An 18,053-nucleotide genomic window follows, 5' to 3' on the forward strand; every position below is an offset into this window, starting at 1 on the left:
CATCCGGAAGTGTCGCTGCAGCAAATTTGCATAACTCTATGGCATTTAGCACAATGCGTTTTTTGTTAATCGTGCCAAGTCACAGAACTAATGCGGATAAATAGGCTCTACCTGTACATCTTTTTAGACCTTGCTTCCTGGTGGCTCAGATATTCACTGTTCAGTAGAACAGCTGGTGATCAAAAGGTTGATGTTTTCTCTGTATGTCTTGTGGGCTATCATCTGTCTTCACCTGTGGATTTGGATGAAGAGTTAAGCAAAATTTTAGAACAACCCAGATCTCATTCAGTTAGAGTTAGCATTAATGTGATCAAATGATTACCTGTGGTGACTGGCAGTGCCTGTTTGTTGAAGATTCTTACTATATTAAGTTTGGTGCAGATATATGAGGATAAGAAAGGTATCGTTGGGTTTGTCTATTACTAGTGGTGTTTGAAAAAGGTGCTACTTATTTTGTTCAGCCCACTGTGTTCAGCAAGACTTAGGTTGTAATTCTTACTCACCAGAAACAAACATCTCTATTACTGGTCTTCAATGAATGTATGTGACAAAATTGTAAGGGGCCAGCTGCTCAGTTCTATATTGTCTGAAACTGTACTGTATCATTTCTGTTTGTGGTGCAGCACCTACCATGATAGTACACACTATTTGTGCTATATAACTGCATAGTAGCATTCAAGGAAGAAATGTGTGTATTTCTTTGCTTGCATTTCTACTGATATTCTAGAAATCATACAACCATTAACTATTCCAACCTTTTAAAAAAATAGGTTTGAGCTCACACTTAGGCTGTACATCGTGAAGGGCCTTGGGTGCCCTTCAGTGAGAAAGTTGGAGTTTAAATCAAATAAACAAATAAAAATTTATTTATTTATTTATTTATTTATTTATTTATTTATTTATTTATTTATTTAGTGTATGGCATATAATACATGGACTTATAAAATAAATAAATAAAATATACAACCTCCTGGCTCTAGAGCCCAAGCAAACCCAGATTCAACAGCATTCCTTTCAAGGATGCTACTGTGGTTAGGAATGGTTTCAACTGACCCTCATCACAAAGTCCATAAGCCCTATTATGTAGCAGGCATGTTCTGTGGCTGGTCAGAAAAGTCATTCCGTAACGTATACTCTAAACTTAAAGATGCATAATACCCAACTTTGTGGTGGTGTTCTAAAATAGTGTCTGAGCACAGCAGAGGCTGTGGACAGACACCCACGGCCTCTGTGGGGCTCAGAGGACCCTCTGAAGGTTCCTCTTGTCACCAGGGGGTGGGGAGGTGTTCCCTGGTATCTGTTATTTCATTTAACCACTAGGAGTTCCGGAATGGAACCCCTGCGGATACCGGGACACACATGTATTATTGAGTCTCTTCAATTTCAGTAACATATTTCTGTACCTGTCATTTTTTCATCTTTTCCATCATCAGACATTACAGTTTCATACAGGTGCTGGGTTGGTATCTAATTAAGGGCAGTTTTGTGTCTTTGTATTGTTTTTGAATTTTTTAAGTGATCTAATAATCCCATAAAACTAGAGAGCCTGAATGCTGCAATAGATCAATAGTTTTGAAGGATTTTTTTAAAAAATATCTTCAATATCTCCATTTCAATATCCATTAAAACTGTATTCTTGCCATGTAATAATACTAAAGCAGTACTGAACCACAGCCTTAATATTTGGCATGCTGAGGCAGCCGCTGTGAAATCAAAATTGAGCAATAGCATTTTGTCAGTCTGCAAAACTGATGTTTGATGTAGTTTTTTGAACTGCTGCCTTTTGTGAAGGTTTTGAAGTTCTAATACAAATTGCACACAGAGTACCTGGATGTGATATAAATTACTGAGAAGAAAACTCACCCCATAGTCAGCTGTCTTAGAAATGATTGTAAATGAATAAATAGGAAATGTGCTCTTTGGTCACATTTTGGGAGTGTTATACTCCTGCACAAACTGTTTGGAACTAAATGCATTTGGGTGATTCTCCAATTATATCCTTTTAGTCTTTTCTTTGTCTTCATTGGTGTTCTTCTGCCTCTCTTCTCCACATACTGCTGTTTACTATAATTAGTGCAGATACACGTCTGCCTGTAGGCTACCACCTAATCTCTAAGGCCATATGGGTAAACAGAATATCACTGTGGCTTGATATGAACTGAATCTCCTGTTTATTGTTCTAGTTGAGGACTGCTGAAGCAGTTGAATCCAGTGAAATAAATGTGTTCAAGGTTATTTTAAAAAAATTAATTCTGCTGTATAAATCATCTGTGGCAATGTTACAGGGAACTGTTCCACCCATATGCAAACACCCTGCTTATTGCCTTGGAAGCCAATGCACTGCATACAAGTATTAATACACATAATGTTCTTTTCCCATCTCTTTCAGTTATTTTTATTTCAATTGCTGCGAGGACTGTCGTACATCCACCAGCGTTACATTTTGCACAGGGACCTGAAACCCCAAAACCTTCTGATCAGTGACACTGGGGAGTTGAAGTTGGCAGATTTTGGTAGGAAAACCATTAATTATGAGACTTTTATAATGATGTGGGAATGTCTAGAGAGATGATTTCTGCGATGTTCCTCTTAGTCATACGTTGAGTATGGTCACCACAGTCATTGATAAAATGAAGTAGAGTGAAATGAAATATTCAAAATTCTACTAAATGAAAAGAACACATAAGATGGAAATATGTTTTCACATTCAACCCAACTCAAGAATACTGGGAAAGTGACTGAAAACTCAGAGTTCAGAGTTAAGGACACTCCTAGTTATGACTGCAAGTTTCAATCTTACCTATGTTGGCAAATAGTAGTAACATTTTCTCTGACTTAGGGGTACAGGCATGCCCTCGTATTCACGAAACCATTTTGGAAAAAATCCCCCCCCCCCCATGGATGGAATCCATGGATGAAATCCTTCCCCCATGGAAGGCAAACTCCTTCCCCAACCCTCCAGAGGCAAAGGGAGCTCTGCTCGCCTCTGGAGGGTCCTCTGAGCCTAGCAGAGGCCACAGACATTCGTCCACGGTCTCTGCTGGGCTCAGACTGAGCCCAGAAGTAAAAAAAAAAAAAGTCACTTCTGGTTTCTCCATGAAACCGGAAGTGACATTTAAATTCCTTATAAGGCATTGGGAGGACCAGGGAAGCCCTGTTGGGGCTCCACTCCCCTCGCCTCTGGAGGGAGTAAGCGCAGGGGGACTCTGCTGACCCAATCACAGATAACTGAATCCATGGATATGGAATATGCAGATACAGGGCCTCCCTGCACATAGGTCTTTAGTATTCTTTCACCAATGAAACATTTTAAGCATATTTGGGATTCTACTTAATTACCTCTTCTTTGGGAGACTAGTCTTCCCTGTATTCACACCATTAATGTAGTGTTAGATTCCCGATGTTTAAACCTTTAACAAAAAACCCCTGATAATTATTTTACTAGTATAGAGAATACTATGTGTGTATTTGAGCACGTTTCTTTCCTTATTTCATGCTTTTTTTGAAACTGGGAGCCAGTTGAGTTCCATTTTTCCTGATTAACAATTAAAAACTACAAGGTAATGCTGTGTAGAGGTTGTGACCCTTTTACTGAGGACATGAGAAATTACAAGGCAAATTTCTTCCCCAATATATCAATATTAGTGATAAAAGTACTACCTCCTATAATACTGATTTCTTGTATCGGTCTTCATCCTGGGTGTAATTTTTACAATATTATAAAAATGAAAGGTAATAATCCATAAAGCATTCAGACGTCTGGTGCAGGGACAGTACTGGTGTCTGTGCTGTGCTTTCAGCCAATTGCGGCTGTGTATTCCAACTAGTGCTGTGCCAATCAGAACAGTGTATTCTGTCTAGTATGGGCCAATTGCTTGCTACCATGCTGAGCAATTGCTTGCTCAGAGGAAGAAACAGCATTCGAGGCAGTGTATCCTAGATGTACTTGTGAACACATCTGCTTTAGAACAGTGTTATAATTACCTCCAATAGTGCTATTTCACACAGCACTTTGTTTTCTAGGAGCATTTCCACAGCATTACAGAGTGTGTATGCAGAAGGCATTCTTTTCATGAAAAACATAGAATAATCATGCTGGAAAGTATTGTCCTCAGGTTTCTACTGTTCCTGACAATTCTTGGAACAAGGTTTCTTGTGAAGTATTTTTATTATGATTAGATTGTAGGGCACAAGGGAAATAGAAATGTAAATAGAAGAGGCTGGTTTTATTTATACATAGATAACTTGCTAGTCAGGAATCTGCTTTTCTCCTACATAAGACTTACTTTTCTACTACAATAATTATGAAATGTGAAGCTAAAGACCTTTCTGTCTCAGAGGAGGAAACCTTCAGGTTTGGTTTCATAAGTTTACAAAAATCAACAGAGCAACCACTATTTTTAATTCAGTGTCAGGCATACTTCATCTCCTCTGGGATAAAAAAATCAGATATACAGAGCTAGACCTGTATATACAACTGTGCTATAAGATAACTGCTTGAATAAACACACCAGGAGAAAAAAAATTTCATGCTTGCTGGCACATTGTGTTGTAGCTAAAACAGGTTCTCAAATGTAGGTGAAAACACCCCCTCTCCCAAGTAATTCTTCAAAATAGCACAAAGGGACAAGGGCTGCTTTATTATTATGAATTGTACTGCAGGACTCTGAATAAAAATTTATAGAGAGATCAAACTATTGAAGGAATTGATTTTTAATACAATTACAATTTGATGCAAAATAAATTGTTTCTTAGGGCATGTTGGTATAAGGTCAAATAATTGCATCTACACAAAATTGACTTAAATGCAGCCTTGTGCATGCATACTTAGAAGTTTCATTGAGTTCAGTGGAGCTTCCAGGAAAGCATGCATAGGGAGATGGTCTTTTCCTTTTGCATCCAGAAATGTGTTGAAATGCTAAAGGTCGCTACAAAGCGACTGTATCACACAAAAAAAGGAAGACCTCGCATTGATACCAGCAAGACCCAGGATCAGAGAAAAGTGGAGGAATTTGCACAAGCTCTTGAGGAATCTCTTCCAGGCCCGGTGGACGCAAATGCATCCAACAGATGGGAACATTTCAAGAATGCCGTTTGCAACACCGCCTTGTCCATATTCGGCACGAAGACCAACAAGGCAGCAGACTGCCTTGATGTTTGACACGGTCCCTCACCAAAGGCTACTGAAAAAACTCCACAATCAGGGAATTAGAGGACAGGTCCTCTCATGGATTGAGAACTGGTTGGAGGCCAGGAAGCAGAGAGTGGGTGTCAATGGGCAATTTTCACAATGGAGAGAGGTGAAAAGCGGTGTGCCCCAAGGATCTGTCCTGGGACCGGTGCTTTTCAACCTCTTCATAAATGACCTGGAGACAGGGTTGAGCAGTGAAGTGGCTAAGTTTGCAGACGACACCAAACTTTTCCGAGTGGTAAAGACCAGAAGTGATTGTGAGGAGCTCCAGAAGGATCTCTCCAGACTGGCAGAATGGGCAGCAAAATGGCAGATGCGCTTCAATGTCAGTAAGTGTAAAGTCATGCACATTGGGGCAAAAAATCAAAACTTTAGATATAGGCTGATGGGTTCTGAGCTGTCTGTGACAGATCAGGAGAAAGATCTTGGGGTGGTGGTGGACAAGTCGATGAAAGTGTCGACCCAATGTGCGGCGGCAGTGAAGAAGGCCAATTCTATGCTTGGGATCATTAGGAAGGGTATTGAGAACAAAACGGCTAGTATTATAATGCCGTTGTACAAATCTATGGTAAGGCCATACCTGGAGTATTGTGTCCAGTTCTGGTCGCCGCATCTCAAAAAAGACATAGTGGAAATGGAAAAGGTGCAAAAGAGAGCGACTAAGATGATTACGGGGCTGGGGCACCTTCCTTATGAGGAAAGGCTACGGCGTTTGGGCCTCTTCAGCCTAGAAAAGAGACGCTTGAGGGGGGACATGATTGAGACATACAAAATTATGCAGGGAATGGACAGAGTGGATAGGGAGATGCTCTTTACACTCTCACATAATACCAGAACCAGGGGACAGCCACTAAAATTGAGTGTTGGGCAGGTTAGGACAGACAAAAGAAAATATTTCTTTACTCAGCGTGTGGTCGGTCTGTGGAACTCCTTGCCACAGGATGTGGTGCTGGCGTCTAGCCTAGATGCCTTTAAAAGGGGATTGGACAAGTTTCTGGAGCAAAAAATCCATTATGGGGTACAAGCCATGATGTGTATGCGCAACCTCCTGATTTTAGGAATGGGTTAAGTCAGAATGCCAGATGTAGGGGAGGGCACCAGGATGAGGTCTCTTGTTATCTGGTGTGCTCCCTGGGGCATTTGGTGGGCCGCTGTGAGATACAGGAAGCTGGACTAGATGGGCCTATGACCTGATCCAGTGGGGCTGTTCTTATGTTCTTATGTTCTTACTGGTTTGAAGCCCACTCTGAGGAGTTGACACCAGTCATTGAGGAAAAGAGGAAAGCTCAAGTAGCATACAAGGCCTGTCCCAGTGAGCGCAACATGCAGGTCCTCCGAGCTGCTTGCAGCAAAGTCCAACAGACTGCCAGGAGATGTGCTAACGACTACTGGCTCCAGCTCTGTTCCGAGATACAGATAGCAGCTGACACGGGCAGCATCAAGGGGATGTATGATGGTATCAAGCAGGCCCTAGGTCCAACACAGAAGAAAATTGCCCCTCTGAAGTCTGCCGCAGGTGAGGTCATCCAGGATCAGGCGCAGCAGATGGAACGCTGGGTGCAGCACTACCCTGAGCTATATTCCAGAGAAAATGTAGTCACTGAAGAAGCGCTGAACAACATTGAGTGCCTGCCTGTGCTGGAGGAGCTTGACAGTGAACCAACCCTAGAAGAACTTCACGTGGCCCTGGACTCCCTTGCCTTTGGCAAGGCACCTGGAAAAGACAGCATCCCTGCTGAAGTTCTAAAGTGCTGCAAAGAGATCATTATCACTGAGCTGCATGAAATCCTCTGTCTCTGCTGGAGAGAAGGTGGAGTACCTCAAGACATAAGGGATGCAAACATCATCACGCTGTACAAGAACAAAGGCGACAGGGGTGACTGCAACAACTACCGCGGCATCTCTCTCCTTAGCATTGTAGGAAAGCTGTTTGCTTGAGTTGCACTAAAGACGCTCCAGGTACTTGCAGAAAGTATGTATCTAGAATCGCAGTGTGGATTCCGAGCCAACAGGTCCACCACTGATATGGTATTCTCCCTTAGACAACTGCAGGAGAAATGCAGGGAACGACGACAGCCAATCTTTATAGCCTTCATAGATCTCACGAAGGCTTTTGACCTGGTCAGCAGGGACTGCCACTTCAAGATTCTCCCCAAGATCGGATGTTCACCCAGGCTCATCAGCATAATCAGATCTTTCCACAAGGACATGAAAGGCACTGTTGTCTTTGATGGCTCCACATCAGACCCCTTTGACATCCGAAGCGGAGTGAAGCAGGGCTGTGAAGCAGAGTGAAGCAAGGTTGCGCCAACCTTCTTTGGGATTTTCTTTGCTGTCGTGTTGAAGCATGCATTTGGAACTGCAACAGAAGGCATCTATCTCCGAACCAGATCAGAAGGAAAGCTCTTCAACCTCTCCAGACTGAGAGCAAAGTCCAAAGTCCAGCTGAAATGTCTGCGTGACTTCCTCTTTGCCGACGATGCAGCTGTCACTACCCACTCTGCCAAAGATCTCCAGCAGCTCATGGATCGTTTTAGCAAGGCCTGCCAAGATTTTGGACTGATGATCAGCCTTAAGAAAACACAGGTCATGGTTCAGGATGTGGACTCAGCTCTCTGCATTACAATCTCTGTGCACGAACTGGAGGTTGTCCATGACTTTGTGTACCTTGGCTCAGCGATCTCCGACACTCTTTCTCTCGATACCGAGCTAAACAAACGCATCGGTAAAGCAGCTACCACGTTTTCCAGACTCACAAAGAGAGTCTGGTCCAACAAGAAGCTGACGGAACATACCAAGATCCAGGTCTACAGAGCTTGCGTCCTTAGTACACTTCTGTACTGCAGCGAGTCATGGACTCTTTGCTCACAACAGGAGAGGAAACGGAATGCTTTCCACATGCGCTGCCTCCGACGCATTCTCGGCATCACTTGGCAGGACAAAGTTCCAAACAACACAGTCCTGGAATGAGCTGGAATCCCTAGCATGTATGCACTGATGAAACAGAGACGCCTGCATTGGCTCGGTCATGTCGTGAGAATGGATGGTGGCCGGATTCCAAAGGATCTCCTCTTTGGAGAACTCGTGCAAGGAAAGCGCCCTACAGGTAGACCACAGGTGGGAAACCCTGGCCTCTGAGCGGCCCGCTTGGAGGCATGGCCTTTCCCAGTTTGAAGAGACACTTGGCCAACAGACTGACGCAAAGAAGGAAGGCCCATAGCCAGGGAGACAGACCAGGCACAGACTGCACTTGCTCCCAGTGTGGAGGGAATTGTCACTCCCGAATTGGCCTTTTCAGCCACACTAGACGCTGTTCCAGAACCACCATTCAGAGCGCGATACCATAGTCTTTCGAGACTGAAGGTTGCCAACTACTACTACTAAAGGTAGATGTGTTTGAAATTTTTTTTATTTTTCTCAGATGTAAGCCCACTGTGTTCAGTAAAACGTATGCTGCAATCCTAACCGCACTTTCCTGAGAGTAAGCCCCATTTAATAAATAGGACTTTATTCTGAGTAGACCTGATTAGGATTGTGCCCTTAGGCTGTATTCCTATCTTACTCCTCTGAAACAAACACGTCCAACATGATAAGATAGAGGTGAAAAGAGAAGATGTTTTGGACCTAATTGACAAATTAAAGTTCAATAAGTAACCGGGCCCAGATGGCATGCACCCAAGAGCTATTAAGGAACTGAAGAATAAAGTTGCAGATCTCTTGACTAAAATATGCAACTTGTCCCTTAAAATGGCCACGGTACCAAAGGATTGGAGGACAGCAAATATCACATATCAATCTTTTAAAAATGGAGTAGAGGAGACCCGGGAAACCATAGGCCAGTCAGCCTAACATTCACCAGGTAAGATGGTGAAATGCGTAATCAAAAATAAAATCTTAAAACACTTAGATGAGCAAGCCTTGCTGAAGGAGAATCAGCATGGCTTCTGTAAGGGTAAGTCTTGCCTCACAAAACTTTTAGAATTCTTTGAAAAGGTCAACAGGCATGTGGGTGTGGGCAAATCCATGATTATTATGTATCTGGATTTTCAGAAGGCTTTTGACATGGGTTCTCTCCAAAGGCTGCTGAGAAAACTCCATAATTAGGGATTAAGAGGGCAGATCCTCTCATAGAATAGGAACTGATTGAGAGCCAGAAAACAGAGAGTGGGTGTCAATGGGCAATTTTCACAATCGAGAGAGATGAAAAGCAGTGTGCCCCAAGGATGTGTCCTGGAACTAGTGCTTTTTAACCTGTTCATAAATGACCTGAAGACAAGGTTAAGCCATTTCTGCCCAATGTTGCATATACGCAACGGGGACCAAAAGTGTGGACCAGGCAAAAATGGGTTAAGCAGTGAGGTGGCCGAGACAACACTAAACTTTTTCAAGTGGTGAAGACCAGAAGGGATAGTGAAGAGCTCCAGAAGGATCTCTCCAAACTGGCAGAATGGTCAGCAAAATGGCAGATGCGTTTCAGTGTAAGTCAGTATAAAGCAATGCACGTTAGGGCAAAAAATCAAAACTTCATATATAGGCCAGTTGGGTTTCTGAGCTGTCTGTGACAGATCAGGAGAGAGATCTTGGAGTGCTGGTGGACAGCTCAATGAAAGTGTTGACCCAAGGTGTAGCAGTGGGGAAGTAGGCTAATTCTAGGCTTGGGATCAGTAGAAAAGGTATTGAGAATAAAACAGCCAATATTATAAAGCCATTGTATGACTTGATGGTAAGAGCACACTTGGAGTATTGCATCCAGTTCTGATTGTTGAAGCTGAAAAAAGATATAGTGGAAATGGAAAAGATGCAGAAGAGAGCAACCAAAATGATTACAGGTTTTGTCTCTGTATCCACAAGGGTTATGTTCCCAGAACCCAGGTGGATGCCAAAAATTGTGTTAAAGGAAATTATTTAAAAAACAATGTCCCTTTGCTCAGCGATTTAAAAACAGCCTTGCTGACCTTTGTAATGCAGGACAGAAACATCAGGCAGGCAGTCATTCTCTCTCCAGACTCTTAGAAAGGCTTCACTCCAAGACAACGACCCCTCCCTTCACTGGGAGCACAGCACAGGGAAAGAATGCAAAGAGGAGGTGATAATCACTTTGCATTCTTTCACATGTCAGGGGGAAGGGAGAGGTCACTTGCCTTGAATTGAAGCTGTTCTAAGTGTGTGGAGAGAGAATGATTGTCAGCTGCCCTCTTCTGCACTAACAAGGCCATTGTTAAATGACTTTTTACTTTAATTGAAAGGGCTCATCATGTTGAGAAAAACTGTGGGTGAAAAATCTGTGGATGATTAGGTTATACCTGTACTGGGCTGGGGCACCTCCCTTATGAGGAAAGGCTACAGCATTTAGGTCTCTTCTGTCTAGAAAAAAGGTGCCCAAGGGGGAACATGTTTGAGACATACAAAATTATGTAGGAGATGGATAGAGGAATTCCCCCCCCCCCCACTCTAGGGGACATACTAGAACTAGAGGACATCCATTAAATTGAGTGTTGGGAGTGTTAGAACAGACAAAAGAAAATATTTCTTTACCCAGCATGTAATTTGTCTGTGGAACTCCTTACTGCAGGATTTGGTGATGGCACCTGGCCTGAATTCGTTCAACAGGGGGTTGGACAAATTTCTGGAGGAAAAGTCCACAGGTTATAAGCCATGATGGGTATGTGCAACCTCCTGATTTTACAAGTAGGCTACCTCAGAATGCCAGATGCGAAGGAGTGGCATCAGGATGCAGGTCTCTTGTTGCCTTGTGTGGTCCCTGAGGCACCTGATGAGCCACTGTGAGATACAGGAAGCTGGACTAGATGGGCCTTTGGCCTGATCTAGCTGGACTCTTAAATTCTTATGTATGTTCTCCTTGTAATACTGTTAAAGGAGAAGTAAATAAAATTGATATGGGTGTGAATTTTTTTGCAAAAATAAAATGCTGGTTCTAACCTGTATTGCTCTTTGAAACAAATTAACACAGCTCCTTTGTTCTTAAATTACTAATCACACAATGAAATTTAAGCTGCAGAACTAATTTCATTTGACTGTTATTCGTTGTTTGTGGTATTAAAACCACTGGTGATAAGGTGGTTATTCTGGATCATGTTAGAGTTGTTATGGAACTGAAAACCTTTTCAGAGCCCTTTTTAGAATGGGTTATGATGAGATTTTGCAGCAGAATTTTAAGAGTGCTCACTTTCTTTGTCTCAATTCCAGAGTGTATTTATATAAATGAGCAGTATATTATTTAAGAGGAAATTGGAGCAGTAGAATTTTTACTCACATATATCCAAAGAGTCAGTGATTTTTGAAAACAGATTTCAGATAAGTAATTTTTACAGTACAGGTTTCCTCCTGTATAGTTTGCTGTTTATAATTTCATGTATAATGCATTTTAACACCAACCAAACTGCTTTTCTAGCAGAGGAGTATTGCAAATTAAAGTGAATTTTTAAAAAATGGATTAACAAACTCGTAATTCGAGTTAATGGACTTGTTGCCTGCACAGAAACAACTATACGATCCTAAAATGGTCCTGTTTTAACTCATAAAACTGTTTTGTAACTGCGAGACCAACATTTCAATTATTATGTATACCTTACATAACTACATAGTTGTTTCTACTTTATTTTAGAAATGATTATTCTTTCAGTTAGTGATTGAGTCATGCAAATGAGGATCATATTTGAACAAAAAGGAATGTAACAAATCTGATCTGTTAACAACCTTCTGTGATCCAGTGGATTCAAATCATGCTTTAAAACCATAAAAGAATTCACTGTTATCAACTCCCCTCTCCCAAAAAGGCATACAAAATGTGAGGCACTCCTACTACAATATGTCAGTGTATTTGAGAATTCCACTGGGCAGGGGTGGAGAGAGAAGGGGAAGTTCAACTTGGCTGGCCTGGTATAACACAAATTGTTGATTTTATCAGTGTGCAAAGTTGTGTCTGAAGTGAGCCAAAACATGAGGGTGGTGTGCATTTTCCATTGTTTCATTAGATTAATAGATTGCATGCTGTCTGGCTGATATTTCTTCTTGGGGCTGGCAATTCCGAGTTGCTCCTTTTTCCTCTAGACATGTCATGCAGAGGAACAACAGCTTGTCATGCTGATAGAATTCTGATGAAAAGAAAAACAGATGAGAGAAGGAGAGGGAGTGAAACCCTGGAAGCATGGCCTGTGTTTTGGAATGTGCAATTACTGTTGAGCACAGATGCCTACTGTATGGGCACCATTTATGATTGGAACCTTATTTTCTTTTGTAAGAATCAGCATATGTATTAGTTATTTTAAACATGTGCTGCAAGCACAGCAGCAATTTGTGGCAGCAAATAATATATTGATACTTGAAAAAAGGTTTACAATGCTGAAACGGCATTGCATCATGCCATTTGTTTGCCTTTGTATAATGGCTAGAAAGGGCAGAGCTTTCTACAACAGTACAGATTAAGACTGTATTTAAGAGAAGTTTTCTATGAAATTTACGCTCTGTCGGTTTTTTTGAAATGCTTTTTAAATCGGTCTTCCCTGTGCCTCCTAATGCCTTATAAACTTTAAAAACGTCACTTCCAGTTTTATGGAAAAACTGGAAGTGATGTTTTTCACCTCTGTGGCTCAGTCTGAGCCCGGCAGAGGCCGTGATCCATGGCCTCTGCTGGGCTCACAGGATCCTCCAAAGGCAAGGGGAGCAGAGTTCCCCTCATCTCTCAAGGGTGAAGGTAGGTGTCCTCTCGTATCTGCAGATTCAGGTATCCGCGGCGGAGATTCCGAAACGGAACCATCATGGATACGGGAACAGGCCTTTATTTTGCACTATAGGTTACTTTCCCCAACCCATAATATGTGTCCTCATCTGCCTATAATTTATTTAGTTGTAATTCTAATCTTATTGTAACAACTATTCCCAGTGCAGGGTTTTCTCTAAACGCTCAGCTCTTTTCTTGAAATACTAATCAAAATTAATTCACTACAGTGTATCTTGCTGCATCAGACTCTCATGTTTGTTGTATAATTAGGGGAGGAAGCCATCATCTTCATACAGAATATTTACATGACAACAAAGTAAGGTTCAGCAAATGAAAAGCTGGAAACAGGAAAGTAGAAATCAGCCAGCTGTTAAATTATATACATATTCTGTATTCATAATAATTCTATTTTTTTACACTGATGTCAATGGGATAGACTGTTGGGGTAGAATTGCTTTTTAGTATGAAGCACAATATCCTCTCTCTCTCTCTCTCTGTGTGTGTGTGTGTGTGTGTGTGTGTGTGTGTGTGTAATTTTAACGACAGTTGTGGCAGAGTTCTTTCTGCCTTTATAGTTTATAAAATACTACCTCCAGAGCAAAAAGGGAGCAGAACATATTTAGTATGTAACACATGTTTATAATTAGCATTGTCTTGTCATTGTGTGGAAAATGCAATATTTCATCCAAATCACTTATTTTAGGCTCTAATTAGTAATAGGGAACAATATGGAAGTCAGTGCAGATTTTAAGGACCAGGGTGATATTTTCAGGGTTGCAAGTTCTATCAATAGCCTGGATACTGCGTTTTGAACTAGTGTTTTTCAAAGACAGTTTCATGTAGTGCAAGTTATAGAAATCTAAATTAGAAATTATCCAGGCATGGATGATGGTAACAAAATTGTCCTTTTCAGAAGTGATGCAGTGGCATACCAACCAGAGTGGCACCCTGGGCATCTCCAAACTTTTATGGGAAATGCAAGCTCATCAGAGATGGTGCACATACTACACTCATGTCACCTATTGTATTTCCTATATGGAGCAGTATATTCACCTTCATCCAAACCATTGCTGACTCTAAGCACTATACCTCTGTTTCTACCACCACATCTGTACCTGATGAAAAAGCTGGGCATATTGATGATACCTTTCTCCAACTCCTTGAATAATGTTGCCCAGTGGGTTCATTTAGGTGTTCAATATCGTTGGAGACTGCCATGGATGGAGACAGAAATCGTTCAGTACCATCCTTTGGAATCTTTTCACCAAGCAGGAGTGGAACCTTTGCAATATGTGCTTCCCAACCTAGCAGGTGATTCAGAAAAATATCATGGTTAATAGTATCAAAAGTCTCTGAGTATCAAAAGTTTCTGAGTATCAAAAGTCTCTGAGAGGTCTAAGAGAATCAAGAGTGTCACATTCCCTCTCAGTGTGACCTAGGCCAGTGATTCGCAGTATCCCCCACTGTATCACTTTGTACATATCCCCCACTGTATATATCCCCCTCTGTATCATGTGCATATCCCCCACATATCCCCCACTGTATCATATCCCCCACTGTATCACTTTGTATGGTCCACCTTTTGGAAGTACTACCAGTAATAACTGGCAGTGACGTCATTGCTAGTTACCTCCAGATTGGAAGGCCACATGCAACATGACAAACACAAAAGAGGCTCAGGGTGGATGGGAGGGATTTTTCAAGTGTAAAAAAAGTGATTACTTTTTGCCTGCATGCCAAACCTCCTACTGCTGCTTGTTATGTTGCATTGCTGGTCTTGCTACCAGACAGCAGGGTCTGGGGGTTCTGCAAGTACCACTGTACACCACCTCAAGTACCACTGCTTGAGAAACACTGGCCTAAACAGTTTCTGCCCTGAAACTGCTTTGGAAGCTAGGCTGAAATGAATCCAGATAATTTCTTTCATCCAGAAGTGCTTAGAATTGGGCTGCCACCACATACCAAAACCTCTTGTCCAAAAAAGGGATACTAGCAACTAGTCAACAGTTGGCTAAATCACCTGAATCCCATGAATGTTTATTTAGGCCTTATGGTTACTGCTGTTATAGGTGTACCTCTGAGAGTTGTACCCCTTTCCAACAAGTGAATTTCCCCTGGCCTGGTGGTATTAGTGGAAAAGGGTCAAGCTTACAATTAGTAGACTGCACTTCTACAAGCAGCATACTGTTGTTGTGAAGTTCATTGTATCTATTCATTTGTACTTCTTGTTTTACGAAGAATAAGAGGGAAGGATGCTGTCTTAAGAGACTTGCAATCTAGGTTTCATCATAGTTGGAGACAGCAGAGGAAGAAGAGGGAAATGGAACTGGGGCTGAAGGTGGTTAAAATTAAATTCCTTTTCTATCCCCTGTATCATGTAAATAAGCACAATGAAGCTGAAATAAAACTTGCTAGTTATGAGTCAGCTTCAAGGACAGATCAAGAGATCAATTACTAGACTAGGCTAGAAGAAAAAAAAAGTAGCCCTTAAAATATTAATCTTCCCAAGTTAGTCATTTTCTAGAACAGAGAGTTCATCATGAATGAAATGATAAAACTAGGCTTTAACTAATACTGGAAAGACCCAAACAGCTTTCAGGGAAGGGAGCATCCAATACAATGGTTCCCAAACTTTTTAGAGGTTCTAGAGGCTGCAGTCTGATTTATAAATGCCAAGGGGTGTGGCTATAATAGCAATTGGGCAGCAATGCTCTCCCCCAATTAGCAGCTTGTTAAACCCTTGATGCACATAGCCTAATCTGCTCTGTCAGTTTCACAAACCACTGTAAATTGCATCACAACCCATTGGTGTGTACTGGACCCGCAGTTTCAGAACCACTCAGTTGGAGACATATTTGTTGTAAATGTTGGCATGTTAACAAAGAAGATGGTTCAGGTCTTCTGGCCCCAAGGACAGAGTCCAACATAGTCCTCTTCCTTCATGAGTTATGTAGGCTGTTCCCTCTCATCTTGTGGGGCAGGTACCTTTGGAGTGCTTGACCACTGAAGTAGCTTCTCTCAGTGCATGCCCCATCACCAGCAGTCTTGGAGGGGGTCCCAATTATTGTTGTCCTCTACTATACCTAAATTGTACAATAAAATTTATTTTTATTATTTTCCATAGCATATTTTACAGAGAGTATACTAAAGTCTCTTAAGTATTCACAAATGTTATGTGAGAATGCGTGTCAGGTAGCTTGGTATTTGTTCTTAAAAACCAAGCTACCTTTTCCTTTTCCCATTTCATGTATGCGTACAGAATGGAGCAAAAAGCATTAAGATAATCATAAGTTTTAAAGTTCTAGATTTGCATATATAGGATCAGAGCAAAGGGATACCCTTTGACTTTTTGAACACTAGGGAAGTTGATAATTGAAATGAAGAAATTCTGTTACACGGGTTGCAATTTTTGCCTGAATATTTTTCCTCTATACAGGTTTGCATTTTTTTTCTTAAATTTTTTCTATCATTGTTGCATGAATTTTGAAAATTTAGTACCCAAGGGTGGATAGCAAGCATGCTAAATTGATTTAATCCTGAATGAGTACCCCATGCTCTGTACTTTATTCATTAACACAGGTTAAAATCACTACTTGACCTGTGACTGATGTTTAAAGAGAAGGGGAAAAAGAACCACTCCTTTAACCACCTTCTTTATTTGCATTAAAGATTGTATAAAGTGTTTAAGAAGTATCTAACTGGTATTACGACCTCAAGTATCCACTGCATTTATAACATGGAGGAAGTAAAAAAAATTACTATGACGACTCCTTTGCTTATAATTTTGTTGCAGCTTTGTGTGGGGTTTATGATAGGCTTGGTGATTAGGTGATGTGCCTTGACTTCTAATAACTGCCTCATTGCTATCTTGTTACTGTAAAGAATTGAGTTGTAGCAGCAGGGTGCCTTTTTGGTGACCTTTTTATCTGTCACAAGAGAAGAGGTCTGAAAGACAGTTCACAGGATTGTCATAAAGTTATCTCTGTAGATATTTCAGACCAAAATGGAGAGAGCAGCAATATGTAAATATTGTGGACTCACCTGGCTATTGTTTTCCATTACCTTTTGACTTCTTAGTTCAATCTAACTTTTAAGATTAAAAATTCTAATGGTCATGAAAACAAGCACCACTGTCTTTCTGAAGAGAGAATGTGTGGCTTCCTGTAGTGTAGCCATGGAAACAGACAAGGCATCCTTAAACAAAGTGATCACACATGCTGTGCTAATTAATCCTGTCCTACAGTTTTCCCTCAGCTGGAGGAAGCAGTTAAATGAATTTTGCATGAGTAAGCATGTTTGGATGTGCAAACAGTATGAAATATGCCTTCATGTCTTGGTTGTCACTCAAAAGATGGAAAAAAACCGTCAGTGCTGTGACTGTCACTTATTTGTAACTTGTATATCACAACAGAAGAGGAATTTCCTTTTGACAGTAAATTCAGTATAAGCAGTTCTAAAGGGTGAAAATGTTTGATGTTTTGCAGATGTATGGAGGAATATGTAGTTATTTTAAGCAGGTAGGCATAACCCTTATAACTGCATACCAATTGTCACTTCCTGGAATATTCCACACTGTGTCCCACCTGGTCATTTATATACTCTTGAATATACACTTGCCCCTTGGCTTACGTGAGAATAATGTTCCAGAGTCAGTGCATAAAGCTAAAATTGTGTATATAGGCATGCTGGGATTCAGTTTTGAACCCCCCCTCCCTCTGTGGACAATGGGGATCTGAGGACACCAGGGGAGCCCTATAAAAAGATTGAGAAAGTGAATGAACCTTAGCGCAGTGAAACCTCCATGAACCTTAGCACAGTGAAACCCAGGTTTTCAGGGTGCAGGCAGTCCTCTAAGCTGCCTACAGCCTTTTCCTGGTCACTTCAAGGCTCTTCCTTTCACTTAACGTCACCCCAGAATGCATTGTGATGCATTCTCTTCCTGGTCACTATGCATTCTGGGGTGATACTGAGTGAATGGAAGAGGCTCAGAGCAACCAGTAAGAGGTTGCAGTCAGCTTGAAGGACTGCCTGCAGCCCTGAAAACACAGCAGTTTCACTGTGCTAAGGCTCCTCCATTCACTCAGTGTCACCCCAGAATGTATCGTGACCATGAAGAGAATG

At 41.5% G+C, this 18,053-nt stretch overlaps 1 protein-coding gene across 3 annotated transcripts in view; it reads left to right on the plus strand.

Moving 5' to 3' along the window:
• CDK14 (cyclin dependent kinase 14) overlaps positions 1 to 18,053 on the plus strand; it is a 348,112-nt gene that overhangs the window by 163,267 nt on the left and 166,792 nt on the right. For all 3 annotated transcript variants that reach the window (XM_066628515.1, XM_066628517.1, XM_066628516.1), the window contains one exon: positions 2,390 to 2,513. In XM_066628515.1, the coding sequence (XP_066484612.1) occupies positions 2,390 to 2,513 (124 nt within the window). The remainder of the gene's footprint in view (positions 1 to 2,389; positions 2,514 to 18,053) is intronic.

The sequence above is a fragment of the Tiliqua scincoides genome, chromosome 5 (genome assembly GCF_035046505.1).
Source record: "Tiliqua scincoides isolate rTilSci1 chromosome 5, rTilSci1.hap2, whole genome shotgun sequence".
NCBI classification, from domain to species: domain Eukaryota; kingdom Metazoa; phylum Chordata; class Lepidosauria; order Squamata; family Scincidae; genus Tiliqua; species Tiliqua scincoides.